The sequence below is a fragment of the Vigna radiata genome, chromosome 11 (genome assembly GCF_000741045.1).
Source record: "Vigna radiata var. radiata cultivar VC1973A chromosome 11, Vradiata_ver6, whole genome shotgun sequence".
NCBI classification, from domain to species: Eukaryota; Viridiplantae; Streptophyta; class Magnoliopsida; order Fabales; family Fabaceae; genus Vigna; species Vigna radiata.
Genome location: NC_028361.1, coordinates 17,045,296 through 17,060,354, shown reverse-complemented (window position 1 = coordinate 17,060,354; position 15,059 = coordinate 17,045,296). Strand labels below are relative to the sequence as shown.

Below are 15,059 nucleotides of genomic sequence, written 5' to 3'. Positions count from 1 at the left end.
ACGCCTTTGCGCGCACTACCACCCAAAAGATGAAGCCCCACATCGCTCGCACGGGTGCGCACCACGCTTCAAGCTCACGTTAAGCTCCGGACGATTAGGATGAGTTTCGTGGCATCGAAGAGTTAAAATCGCAGTGAAGTTTCAGACACTGTTTAACTAAAAAATCAGCTAACAAAGCCAAAAAGCCTTTTTCTCTGCAAAAAGCGCAAACCTCACATTCACTAACTCACTCGCTGCTCACTGTTTATTTATTCATTTGTTAAATCTCTCTCTAGAACTCGAATAGCAGCAGATTTAAATCGCAGATATAGAGAGAGAAACAAACAAGACAAAATAAACATAAGGAGAAAGAAAGAAAGGAAGAACCGAAAGTATCTATTTCTCTCTCTCTCTCTCTCTCTCTCTCTCTCGGTCTATCTCTCTTCCTCTTCTTTTCCCTCGCACTCTCTCTTTCTCTCTCTAAAACCACCATTTTCGAGGTCGCGAGTTTCTGGCTCTATATATATGGTGTGTAATCCGTGTTTAGTTGTGCTTTCGTGTGATTTGGAATCTGGTGGTGCGAGCAGTTGAATGTGAGTGAGAGAGAGGAGTTCGATTTTTGGATTCGCGGTTAGATCGGGGATGGCGGAGGAGAGAGGCTCGGCGCGGCGCCGCGGCGGAGTGAGGCCGCCGAGCATGGACGCCGACGAGTTCATGAACCTGCTGCACGGTTCGGATCCGGTGAAGGTGGAGCTCAATCGCCTCGAGAATGAAGTTCGAGGTTCTGAAATGCTGCTCGATCCAAAGAGTTCTTCGCCGTGATTTTTTGTGGCCCTTGAATTTTGAGTTTTGGTTTTTATGTGTTTTGTGTTTGCAGATAAGGACAGGGAGTTATCGGAAGCGCAGGCTGAGATCAAAGCCTTGCGGCTTTCTGAACGTCTCAGAGAAAAGGCCGTTGAAGAGGTTACCGCTAATTTTTTTAATTGTTGTTCATTTTTGTTCTTTGTTGTGTTTAGTGATGTTTTTATTATTTGAAGATTGTAATAAATTATCCATTTTTGTGATATGCTCGTAAGCTAGTTACTAATTTCCAATTGATTGCCGGTTGGTTGTGGTGTTGGTGTTAAGTAAGTAGGTCCTGTGTTATTTATTTCCTAGTGAGAGTGAACACATTGTTGGCATTTTTGGAAATGTTTCAGTGCGGTTACTAAGTTTGGGTGTTGGAGTTATTGCTGTGAAACAATGGATTCAATTTTTTCCGTTTATTTGTCCCAATTGCATTGGAGGATGCTCTTCACGTTGAACCAACCTCTTTTGGTTTGCATTGATGCTACCTTTCCTATTTTGGCTATGTGTAGCAATTTCTCTAGCATTCTGTTTCTTTTAGTAGTTTTCAAAGAGAGTATTTTGCACCCTCCTCTGTTGCCATTCTCCTACACTCTCTCTTTTGTTGGCCACATTTGAAAAATCTATTACCGAAGACCCTATGCTAATGTTTTGGGATAAATTATACATGTTCGCCTCTCCTAATTGATGCTTGAATTACACATCTCTATTTATTTTTTGAGTTACATTTTCCTCTCTGTAGACATTTTTAGACATTTAAAATGTGTAGAAGCTTCATAGGAATGATTTTGTTCTTTTGAGTCTCTTACCATCATTGACATCTTTTGAATCCCTATTAATAGTATCAACTCCGGGAAGGTATAAAGGTGAAATGAATATTTTGGGTAAAGTTTCAAAGCTGGCAAAAGTAATATTTAAACCATAATTTCTTCTTCTAAAGTCCTAAACTCAATAATAGAATGTTCTAAATTAGCGTTAGGTCTTACTGAAAGTTGTAGAGAAAGGAAAAATGGCTTAGGAAGGTTTGTTTATAGTTATTCATGTTACTAAGAAGTTGATTTATATTAAGTTGCACTAAAGTGTTGCACAATTTATATCTTGGGTAAGGGGAATGTACTTCTTAAAATTGGGAGAGGAAGATATAATTCAAGCATCGCTTAAGGAGGAAGGTATGTTTGTTCTATCTTTTTTCTCTCTCTTTAGTTTAAGCCATTACTAAATAATGGATACTTGTTTTACAAAATGGCTAGAGAGAATGTTTTTCGTGTCAAACAATCCCCTTTTGGCATTTGCATTGATGCAACTAGTACTACCTTTTAACATATTTTTAAGTTACATTTGGTATTCACTCCATAGTCATTGTGTTAGGCGGGGAAGTAATGAGAGGGAATGGAAAGTCTATTATTATAAAGAAATTTAAAAATATAAGTAGTTAAGAACTTAATTGGGTTGAGACTTATTTTTAGAGAGTCTATATATAGTCTTATCTTGTTGGGTGTGGGTTAAGGAGAGTTTTCAGTTGTTGTGACAGGGAGTGCCCTGTGTGAAAGGTAGATATTTCCTCTGTAAGATGATGTTAGTGTTCAGAGTTGATGACTGCTGAAATAATACAGAAAGATGTTGGTTGTGTCTGCGTTTTCTTCTCTATCTTGTTTCTATTCTTTGAGGAGGCATGTAACACATTGCAATAAACTCTGTTGACTTGATTATACAGAGATGCATTGCTTAATGCCTATTAATGTTTTTAAGATAAGTATTATACAATAATGGATATGACAGTGCTTGGCGATGTCACAATCGATCAACCATCCAATGTTTGCCCATTGAAGTATCTTCTCTCGTAAGATCAAATCAATGTGGTTTTCTAAACTGTCTAGACTTTTACTTTCCAATTTCCAGGTAGAATACCTAATTCATTTTATGGGGTTTGGTTTGCTAAAGAGTGCACTAAGACACATGTGGAGGATAAAAAACAAAAGTAGTTGATGAAAAACAACACATTTACATAATGAACTTCAAAAGCAGTGCTTTTCATTTAATACTCCCATTTTCTTTAGTACCCCTAAGAAACTTATTAAAATAACCTTTATTTTATTACTTCTCCATATCTTTCGCATAGGAGTTTTTTGTTTTATTTAATTTTTCATTTGAAAAAAACTATCAAAGCATTAAATTATTTATTTCTAATTTTTCCCTTGGTATTATTGAGTGAGATAAAATTTCAGTAGAGTGATGATAGTATTTAGAGTATTTTAAGAAAGGATAATTCTTCCTATATTTTCTTAATATTGAAAGTATATATTATTAATTATTGTGCACTATCTTAAATGTAAGCTAAAATGAATATCAAAGCAAACTTTTCTATTTTTTTTCTACCTTGGTTAATGGATGATATATTATTTTAACCTTCTGTTGACTTCTGGATAATATTGATTTTGCGTGTAATGTGTTTGTTCTATACTATAAATGAATTCACGAGATTTAATAGTTTCATTGTCTGATTTTATTAATTTATTATATATTAGATTTATTAGTAGTTTATTATGTCTTGTTATACTTTCTTTTCATAATAATATTTCTTCTATAAAATACTTCTTAAGTCGATTGCAGGTGGCATTTTTTGGGTGGATTTGTATTTGACCTGATTGTCATCATACATGTTTTTCCTCTTTCTTTTGCATTCAAGCATTCTTTACATGATTTTTCACGAGGCTTAAGCAAATTGCAGCTTTAATCTCTACCGTGCTCTGTCTTGTTCATGCTTTATCTCAGCTTGAAATGTAACTTTTCTGCCTTTTGCTTGTATTTTAGCTGACGGAAGAACTGTCAAAGGTTGAAGGGAAGCTAAAACTAACAGAGTCTCTTTTAGAAAGCAAGGTATTTCTTGATGCCTCTATCAACCTTAGTAAACAGTCATTTTCTTGGTTTAGGTGGTGTGTTTCTTGAATTGAATATTTCTGGCAGAATCTTGAAATAAAAAAAATCAACGATGAAAAGAAAGCATCCATGGCAGCTCAATTTGCAGCTGAAGCCACACTTCGAAGGGTCCATGCTGCCCAGAAAGATGATGACATGCCTCCAATAGAAGCAATTCTTGCTCCTTTGGAGGCCGAACTGAAGCTTGCTCGGCAAGAGGTATTACCTTGTTGTTGAAGTTCACATTGTAACCCGTCAGAGAAAGAGCTAATGCTAGTGCTGATGATATTGGCTTATAGTGGCTGATTGTTTTCTATGTACTTCCATATATTCCTTGCAGATTGCTAAACTACAAGATGATAATAAAGCTTTAGATCGCCTTACCAAATCTAAAGAAGCTGCACTAATTGAAGCTGAGAGGACTGTCCAGTTTGCCTTGGCTAAAGCTTCAATGGTGGATGATCTGCAGAATAAAAATCAAGAGCTAATTAAACAGATTGAGATTTGTCAGGTATTCAGTCTTTTATGAGCATTCTCTCTCTTGCTGCATCAGAATCATACAATGTAACTTTTACCTTCTGGCTATGTCATCAATTTTCTCAGGAAGAAAATAAAATTTTGGACAAAATGCATAGGCAGAAGGTGGCAGAGGTTGAAAAGCTCACCCAAACTGTGAGAGAACTAGAAGAGGCTGTCCTTGCTGGTGGTGCAGCTGCAAATGCAGTGAGAGATTATCAGCGGAAAGTTCAAGAAATGAATGTAATGTGTTAAAATCTTCAGCAAATTCAAACTGCCAGTTGTTTTATTCTTGATCATATTGCCTCTAGTTAGGATAGTATTTATTTTTGTTTGGTTTATTTGACACTCTTTAGGAAGAGAGAAAAACACTTGACAGGGAGTTGGCCCGTGCCAAGGTAACAGCAAACAGAGTAGCGGTTGTGGTTGCAAATGAATGGAAAGATGCTAATGATAAAGTGATGCCTGTCAAACAGTGGCTCGAAGAACGACGATTCTTGCAGGTATTTTTCTTTGTTCTACACTTCCAAATCATCTGAATTTAGTCGTTGAGCTTTTGACTTTTACCCTTTTTACCTATATTTCTTTGATATAAAATTCTCACATTTGGTTTTGCTTTGCATTTTTACAGGGAGAAATGCAGCAACTTCGTGACAAGCTTGCTATAGTTGAGCGTGCTGCAAAATCTGAAGCACAGTTGAAAGTAATAATCTAGTTATTATGTATTAAACTAGGTGATTAGTTCTTCCATTATTCATGGTAAACTTTTAAAAATTTTCAGGAAAAATATAATTTACGGCTTAAAGTGCTAGAGGAGAGTTTGAGAGGAAATTCTAACAGCAGTAATCGTGGCACCCCAGAGGGAAGAAGTGTGAGCAATGGTCGTCGTCAATCCCTAGGAGGAGCTGATAACTTCTCTAAACTATCCTCTAATGGGTTTTTATCTAAAAGATCACCATCCTCTCATATGAGGTCATCCCTATCCTCTAGCACAGTATTGAAGCATGCTAAAGGAACTTCTAAATCTTTTGATGGTGGTACAAGATCACTGGAAAGGAGTAAAATGCTGCTGAATGGAACACCTCCAATTTACTCATTCAATCAATCTCTTGAAGAAACCAAAGAGAGAGAGCCAAGTGATAATTGGAAAGGAAATTCAGATGATAAGCCAAATGACTTCCCAACGGTAGATTCAGTGGATAGTGTTCCTAGTGTTTTATATGACCTGCTGCAAAAGGAAGTCATAGCCTTGAGGAAAGCTGGTCATGAGAAAGATCAAAGCCTAAAAGATAAAGACGATGCTATTGAGGTAAGTGTTTGGTCCATTTTTGTGGTTGGATGTAATCCTTGACCTTCTTATTTGTAAATGACAGTCCTTGCTAATTGTTTCCATTGTCATCATGTATCAGATGTTAGGAAGGAAGGTAGATACATTGACCAAAGCAATGGAAGTTGAGGCAAAGAAGATGAGAAGGGAAGTGGCTGCTATGGAGAAGGAGGTAGCTGCTATGCGTGTAGAGAAAGAACAAGAGAACAGGGCAAAGCGTTTCAGCAATGTAAAGGGTTCTGTAAACAGTGCTCAACAACAGCTAATTTCTGGAAGGTAATTGTTATTTTGGGGCTCCCTTCATGATAATTTGGTCTTTAGTCAAGTCTAATGGTATAATGTGATGTATTAGCCAATCTAACTTAAGAGGACTAGAGGCTCTGTGGTGCGAATTTTTTCTGTTCCTTGCTTTACTATATCTATCATTTGTAAAGCACATTTCATTAGCGATTTCTGTTCGTTCTTGCATGTAAACAATTTCCTTTTACTGGGTCATATGCTCCGAATGCACTTTGGTTTCTGGCTTTTCTTTGCTGGTTCTGACAAGTCTAAGCCTGAAATTTAACATACATAGGCAGATTATAAGATCTTGCTATAACTATAGAAGTGTATTTTTACTTAAAAAGGTAGAACTTAAGTAACAAATACCTGTAGTAAGTTGACTAAAATTTTTATAATTTAGATATTTATATTTGATAATGACTATGGAAATGGAAAAAAGAGCAGAAAAGGGAAAAGGAAGAGAAACTAAAATCAGAGGTTATATATTGCAAAGGCAAGGCCCAGAACAAGTCCAATGTGAATTTTAGAAGCAACCAAAACAAAGTATGATCTACACAAACCAAAGAGGGGTTTAGAAACTATAAAATAAAAGGGAGAAAGGTTAAAAATGGGGAGAAAAGAAAAAATAAATCAAGAGAGGTGTCGAATTTGGAATGCAGAGAATGTAGAGAAAAAGCAGAGAAATTTCATACTATCTGGGAGATGAAAGGTGTCATGAATTAGTCACCAGTGTGGGAAAAAAGAGAGGCATCACTTGAAGAGATCCAGGCCAGCATGTCAATTGTTGGTATTGATTGTTGATACAAGTATTTCTATATTATTGTACACTTTATTTTTTACTGAAGATGTGCCATCAACACTCAGTTGAACCCATAATTTGCCACATAGGGTTTTTGTCGCCGTTTGTTTCTTATTTCTTTAGTTAAAGCAATTAGAAGTTTAGAATACCATTATCTTTTCTTCTGATTTCTCCCTATTAATTTGGAATGACTAATGGGGTCTTTAATTTTCACAGGAACGTGACAAGGGGTGGATTAACACGCAGCACCCAATGACAATTAGTGTATTACAGTGGCGCTCGGGAGTAATATTTGATAGGCATCATCATTCTTCTGGCCTTCTCTGTTTTTTCCCTTGTGTTTTTGTCCAATTGATTGTAAGATTGTAACTGGCATGCCGAGGACCAGTGTTACTGATATTAGCCATGGATTGGGGACAAGAAAAACAATTGCAGGATTCGGTATGCTTCTGACCTAGTGTTATGTACTCTGCTTAGAGAGAGAGCGGCTAAGAAGGCAGGCAATGGAAGGCAATTAACTTGGACTAACCTTTCACTCTTTCAGCGTTTGAGTGGTGTGGTTGTATAGGTAGCTCTTTTCTCCCCCCTTTACTCCTTTTTGCAGTTTGTATTTGTAATACGCAGATAGTGTGATTGTCTTGGTTCAGGTTTGTTAATATATACTAGCGGTTGATCCGTGCCATGCACGGAGTATATGTTTGCTTGTGAAATGATGTCTAATCTTGTTAGAAAAATACCTTCAAAATAATTCTTATATAGATATTCATTTATAATTATAATTTGTTGGATGATCTGTCCAAACTCAATTTTTCTTAGAAAAGATAGCCAAATGATCTGGTCTTTATTCCTAATGAAATTGAGTGAGATAGTGAATGAGAGTCTCCAGATTTTGAGTATATAAATACTTGAATATGATGTAAATTCTATTTATTTAAATGTTAAAACCAGCTCGCACAAGCCACTTTCTGTGAAAAAAAATTCCGGAGAGTCGAGTTGGGTCTAGGCTAATTGGTTGTGTATGATGAACTTGTTTAATTTTTCTAAAATGTTAAAGTTTTACGCTCTGTTCGTTTGAGTTGATAATACTGTTTACAAAAGAATGGGAGTGCAGATTTGTGGGAGGGATGATGTTCGCATTGGCTGATTTGCGGAGACGGATGGTGAGGGATTTGCAAGAAAGGTGTTTTTTAAATCAATCGCATACATGAGCTGATTTGCAGGGAATTGAAAGCAAATATCCACTTTGTACTTCATGAATATTTTAATACCATGCTGTATTTGTTATGAATTGTGTTGTATTCGGTTCTTCTCTCGCTAACCAAGATTACAATTAAAAATAAATTTCTTTTACTAAAATAATTTATTTTACAATATTAAAATTAATTTTAATTATTATTTTTAATTTTTTATTCTTTATAAATATTTTAAAATTAAATATAACATTAATAAATAACATTTTATATTAATTTAATAATTAGGGATATTTTATTAATCTTTAATTTCTATTAATTAAACAAATTTTTTAAATTTATCACATCAATCAAATCCTACATTAATTCTCACAAATTTTATTTCTAAATCCACTCTCAATTACCCACAAATTCACTCAAAAAAACAACAAAAAAAATCACCTTTAAATTCGTTCAAATTATCTCTCTCAAATCATCTCAAAAGAACACACACTTAAGGATGAAAAAGGAGGACAAAATTGTGATTATAAAATTGTTATTATTAAAGGGGAAAAGTTGATTATGCAAACACGGTATCAAGGTATGTATAGAAGTCCCCAAAAGTAATTAACTGTTTCAGTTTTAGTTACAGATCTTAAGAGCTTAGTTTTTATTACTTTTTTGTCAGGCTAAAGTTAGTTAGACTTAACTTTTATGGGCTTTTGCTTTCTGCACCTCATCATTACTATTACCACATATTAAAGAAAAAGACTGAATATCCACATTCACTGCATCATAGTTGCCCGCTGCCACTGCCATCATGACTGCTGCTAAAGAGGAAGAGGTGGAGGAAAACGTTACAAAGGAAGAAGAAAAGAGAGAAAATGCATTGCAGAAAAAGCTTGTTCCAGAAAGTTTTATTTTGGAATACATAAAATGTGTTTTGAAAAGTTTGTTCCGAAAATTGTTTTGGAGAACTTGCTCCGATTTGTCTTTCATCCTATATTGTCACCTCTAGGTAGAAATCACTTTTAAGAAGAAATTGTGGGGGTGCAAGAAGAAAAGCCCACTTGAGCTATATCCAAGTTTTTATGTTGATTTTACACAACTCTTTCTTCCTACACCTCCAGTTTCGTCCAACACCTCCATGGGGTGTGGGAGATATCAAAAGTACCTCTTCATGTGGTTTCATAAGAATAACATAAGATTGAATGATTTGTGAAATTTTTAGATTTGGATAGTTTAAAACTTGGGTTTTGTGGTTCATATTATACTGAAATTGGAAAAATTGAAAATACATTATGGACAATCGTAAGGTTGTTTTCCAATCTGGAAAATCTCCATCACTATCACATGTTCTTTTTCTTTTTGCATATCACCTGAATCACTTTTTCCATGATAATGTGTCCATTCAAAAAACTAAAATAAATCCTCGGAACAGAAAGGATAGAGTAGGTCTCCGAATAAATTAATGCATATTTTGATTAAGGAATATTGTTTCATTCGAGTTTGCGATAATCTGCATTCCCAACATTTATCTCCACAACATAAGGAAAATAATCAAACATCCTCCACTGCTACACTATACCACCATTGTTGTCAACACTTCCTTCGTCACCATCATCGTGATTGATGTTCCTATATGACCCAATAGACATATTAAATAATACACTTTAATAAGACTTTTTAAACTTTCTCATTATGAAATAGTTCAGATTTATATCAATTTGGATCATATTTATATATTATAACTAAATTTTGATAGTTTAGTGTGTTAGTTATTATTTATCATTATGTTATTATTTATTATATTATTATTATACTCTTTAGGTAAGTATTATAAGAACATAGGTCCATGACTCACGTTGATCCTATAAATATAATTAGTATTCTTCAAGAAATACTCATAAAATTTGATATACACGATTTATACAAAGATTTTAACTCTCTTACTGACTTAAGTGTTAGAAAGTCAAGCGTCATGGTGTTTTTTGCAGGTGGATCTCCCCCTTTTAACAATAAGGAAACCCTTTTTAAACGATGAGACTAATCAAAACCACCGTTAGGATCTTACCATTTGTCCAGAAGTCCATGCTCAAAATCCTAAGTAAAAACATTGGCACCTATAGTGAGGCTTCGGTAAAACTCTTCCCCGACCTCACATTCCCATGGTCACCATGCATAACTTTCCAACAAGATGAAAACCAACCCAATGGTGTCCATGCAACATTAATATAGATGTAAACCCAACAAAGCAACAACATGATGGGAAGCACAAGAAACATGATATCAAGCTAGACACCTTATGCACCCAACAACAAGCCGAGATGCAGGAGCATCGATAGAAGTTGACCGACCTTGAGAATGAAGAACCATCTCCTTGGTCTCAACCACACTCCTATTAAACATGCAAGGTGCAAATTCGCAAAAACAAGCGAGGTTCCCAAGCATGGAAATCTCTACCCCTCGCACGTAAAATGTGCATGTATTCTTTATATACTTATTGATAGTGCAGATAGAGAACTAAGATTCGAAGTCATCGCAGTACAGAAACATGCACCTATTTGACCTATTGAAAGCTCAGGCCCAAATGTGAGAGGGCAATGAAAGCAATTGTCATGATCATTTGTAAAAAAAAAAAATTGAGAGATCATCTCCTTGACCTCAACCATGAAGCTCAGTCGGCCAAACTATACAATGAGAGAAATTCGTAAACGCTCCTGTCACTCCAAACCTTTATCCTATTTTCTTATAACCTACTAGAATTGTAAGAACATGTGACCGTGTAGGTCAATCTTCTCTTCCTATATTAGATATTTCTACAATCTTATTAGAAGTAGGCTTTAAGCCTAACTTAGGCTCACAAAACCGGCTTGCAAGGTGAGGTTTGCATTCGCTTATATATTATGAATTGGCCTTAATATAACTCTGATACCATATTATAAGTGAGCTTCAAGCCTAACTTAACCCCACAAAATCGGCTTGCAAGGTGAAATTTGCACTCACTTATATATTATAAATTGACCTTATGTCTAGTCGATGTGGAACTTCTAACACACCTCTTCACACTGAGGTATAAATATCTCGAGCGTTAGAGTAAAAATGGATGATCTGATAGCGGCCCGATAGTGGGTGGAACATAAATTTCCAAACAAATCTCACTAGGAGATAGACTCTAAATATAGCTTTGATACCATATTAGAAGTGGGTTTTTAAGTCTAACTTAACTCCACAAAACTGGTTTGTAAGGTAAGGTTTGCACCCATTCAAGTTGGATTCTTTGCTTTTAAGAAATTACGGGTTACGTGATCTTGACACACCACTCAAGAAATTCCTTTACATACATTGAAGAATTTACATAGTATAATGCAAAGTCCTTAAAAATTATAAAAATTATGTTTATCCACCTCTTAGGAAACCATGTAAACACTTAGTTTTACTAAGAACAATTTCCACCATGTCAAAGAAGCTTTATTTAATGCGATACTAAATATAATACTTAACTAATTCCAACACAAAAAAGAATAGTCAAAATTATAAGAAAAAAAAGGGAAAATAACAACAACAATTTCATTGAATGTCCCTGATAAATCATAACAAGGGCGACAACAATATCAGTATATATCATATAATTCCCAGAAAATGTCATTAACTTAAAACCACTCCAAAGATATATGAAAGTCTGAAACACTATATCTTCACACATAACATAATTGAACAACTCCCACCATAATAACGGAAACTTTAATATACCAATCTATCAACCTGCATGCAGACCAAATTAAAAAACAAAACAACTTAGACAGAACTAAAATATAGTTACTTAAATATATTTTATATTGTTTTTCAATTAAATTTGGTTTTATCTCGATTATCTGTGTAATGAAAGTTTAAAAAAATTACCAAGATAAAACTCAAATTCTAATCGAAGAACAATTTAAAAAGTATGAAAGCGACTATATATATAGTTGCGTAGAGTATGTACCCGTTAATTAACCTGAAAAAAGGGCTTCCACAAGGCCAGCGATGGCAATAACAGGGTTTCCAAAAATAGCTGAAACTATCAGCTTGAACACCAACACAGCAATTTTGGTGATCTTTTTCATTTTCCGTGACCTTCTTGACACTGCTCCACTCTGAACAATCTCCAGTCCGTTATTTCTGTCTGCAACTTGAGAGCTTTCCGCCATTGTTGGATTGGTTTCTTGAGAGAAATAGCCCTTCTCCCATTTCTCAAGAATCAACTTCTTCACACACGATACATGGTAGCAATACTTTCCTTCAGAAGATACGTAAGACCATCCTTGAATTCCCTTCTCAACAGTTATACGCTTGCATTTAACACACTTGGAGGGAACCTTCTCACACAGTTCCAGTGTCACGCTCCCTTCTTCGTCAGAAATTCTCTCATTCAGGTTTAAACAGCATGGGTGTAGATCATGGCTTGTGCGGATGCAGTGGTACACAAACCCTACCACATCTTTTCCACAACCATCACAATACCTAGGGTACCCTGGTGGTTTCTCATAAAACTCGAACTTGCTGTCTGGGAGAAATTTATGAAGTGCATGGGAAACACCATTTGCACAGTTTTCATGGAGGATGTAATTGCAGTCCATGTTTCCACACTGGTAACTGCTTCCAAACCCCATTTCTTCGCATCCACTGCATTTGTATGCTGCCCCTGCTGGCTTCGCTTGCATTGCTTCACCATGCTTCGGACAACCTCTCTTACTCGTTTCCATCTCTGGTAAAAAAGTAAGGGTGACTATCATCCTACACTCTTACATTTATTTGATATAAAATATAGGATTTTGAATTTTTCTTAACAATTTTTTTATAATAAAACACGTGTCATTACTTTTATGAGTCTGTTAAAATTTATTTTCAAAAAAATATTTAAAACTGACCAATGAGAAATAACCACGAATGCATTATAAAAAATAATTGTTAAAAAAACTGAGTAATAATATTATGACACACTTTTACATTCATTTGACATAGAATACAAGGATAAAATGATCCAAAAAGTGTAAAGTTTTGTAATTTTTCAAGAAAAGAGTAAAAAGTAAGTAAAGTAGTGTCAAATGAATGTAAAAAATTTAGGTGTGTCAAAAAATCATTTCTCATAAACTTTTTCCCATAAGATAAGGATAAAAAGTAAATTTTTGTATTTTTTAAAAATGAAAAGAGTAAAAAGTAAGAAAAAATAATATATATGTGCCTAATGATAATAACAAGAAAATTAGTTTGTATAGTTTCAATTCACAACCTCTCAATTAGTTGTATAGTATTAAAAAATAACCATATTTTATCTACACATATTATATATATATTTTTTATTTTATCACATTCTATATTTACCCTTTTTCTAAGTTTGTATTATATATATATATATATATATATATATATATCTTTTATATATATAAATCATTTTTGTTAAGAAAAATAGAATTTTACTAGAGTATTTAGCAGTATAGACTTAAAAATAAATTAGCTCGTGTTTGTTTACACTAAAAGTAATTATTTACTTCTGCTAAATATATATATTGACAACAATTATATAAGTGTAGGATAAATAAAAAAGAGAAGTTACATGAATGAAAGATGGTTCACCTTTAAAGAATAAAGTAGATAATTCCTTGTGATACCATTTCAAATATAACTTGGTATAAAATTTTGATCATGGCAAAGATGAAACTTTCTATAGCTTACTATTAGGAATACATACAAACCCTTATTAAATATATTTCTATTTCTACCAGCTAAAGATAAAAACAGAATTATTCAATTACAGGCTATACTGACAACACTCTAAACATACTATGGGATTGAAAAATCTTTTATCACATGAAAGAAAGTTATATATAAAAAAGATGTAAAAAAATAGTGGTATAGAGAAAAAGATATACCTAGGAAGAACAGCAGTGTTTTAAGATAAAAGCCTTGTATTCAAAAAGATATATTTATAGGCAACGCTTTCGAGTATTAGGTTTATTTTCTTAAAATAATTGAAGCTAATTACGAGGAAAGTAAGGTAAGGAATTTTCTTTCATATGCAGAAAACGCGTTCTTAGGTGACAGAAACAAACAAACATAGAAGTTTGTTATGCTCAGATTCTACCTTTTAACTATAAACATATAACATTGACTCCTATAACAAATTATGCAAATATTAGGTCAAACATAATACCACAAGCCAGTAAAATACTGTTTTTGTTTTTCTTTATCGTGTTCTTTATTTTATTATATAAAAGCAATTTATTCTTTTCATATATATATTTTTTAAATTTATTCTTTAATAATTATATGATTTAGCCTTTGCTCTTAATTTCCTACTACATATATATTGAAAGAAAATATGAATATAAAGAGTAAAACTGTTAAAAATCTATATGGGTTGGTTGTTTATTGTGGTATGGTTTAATTATTGGGATGATCTCCACTTTAAGAGTGTATTAACTTGGTTGCCGTTTTTAATTTTGTGTCAATTTTGTCTCCAAATTCATTAATGCATATCAATCAAATTCTTTTTTACTGACGTTATTTAAATGGTTAACGTTGACTATTAGACATGCTTTCATGGACATTTATACAAACATCAAACATAAAGATTTTGTGATGTGGAAATTTGAATTTGTAAGAAAAATAAAAAACAAAAATCTTGGTGACTTCAGCATACATGCATAAATTTTGAAGTCGTACACCACATAATTAACTTAAACATTGAGAGGTTGGCAAGACAGTTGAAGAACTTGACTAATTAAGCACATGTATGGAGAACTCAAACAACTCAGCAAGACAACTAAATGGTTTAGGTAAGTGCATGAAGAACTAAAATAGGTTAGATAGACATACGAAGAACTTAGTAAAGTACATGAAGAAGTCAGAAGACATCCTTAGTACATGGAGAACTCAGATAACTCGATGGAAAGTCCAGATTGGTCGGTATGACTTGTCAAGCTCTCCGAATGTCTTGTCAAGAGCTATCTGACTTCTCTATACACTTTACCGAACTCTCTAAATGTCTTGTCGAATTATTTGAATTCTCCATGCACTTAGTCAATCAATATGAATATCTTGTCGAGCTGTTTAATTTTTCCATACTCTTAATCGAGCTATCTAAGTGTCTTGTAGACCTCTCAATTTCTCCACTATATAATTACAAATGTTTACACATATATACTTTTTTTTGTCACATCACCAAACTCTTAATGCCATTTTT

At 33.9% G+C, this 15,059-nt stretch overlaps 2 protein-coding genes across 2 annotated transcripts; one reads left to right on the top strand and one right to left on the bottom strand.

Annotated features, from left to right (window-relative positions):
- Positions 1-216: 216 nt before the first annotated feature.
- Positions 217-7,421, top strand: LOC106777798 (microtubule-associated protein 70-2-like). The gene is made up of 11 exons (XM_014665556.2): positions 217-760; positions 857-942; positions 3,637-3,702; positions 3,790-3,960; positions 4,082-4,252; positions 4,345-4,500; positions 4,614-4,760; positions 4,889-4,960; positions 5,039-5,566; positions 5,667-5,860; positions 6,882-7,421. The coding sequence occupies exons 1-11, from the start codon at positions 622-624 to the stop codon at positions 6,919-6,921; spliced, it is 1,770 nt and encodes a 589-aa protein (XP_014521042.1). The 5' UTR covers positions 217-621; the 3' UTR covers positions 6,922-7,421.
- Positions 7,422-11,826: 4,405 nt separating this feature from the next.
- Positions 11,827-12,579, bottom strand: LOC106776845. The gene has a single exon (XM_014664312.1). It carries the CDS (start codon positions 12,577-12,579, stop codon positions 11,827-11,829), a length of 753 nt encoding a protein of 250 aa, XP_014519798.1.
- Between the last annotated feature and the right edge of the window lie 2,480 nt (positions 12,580-15,059).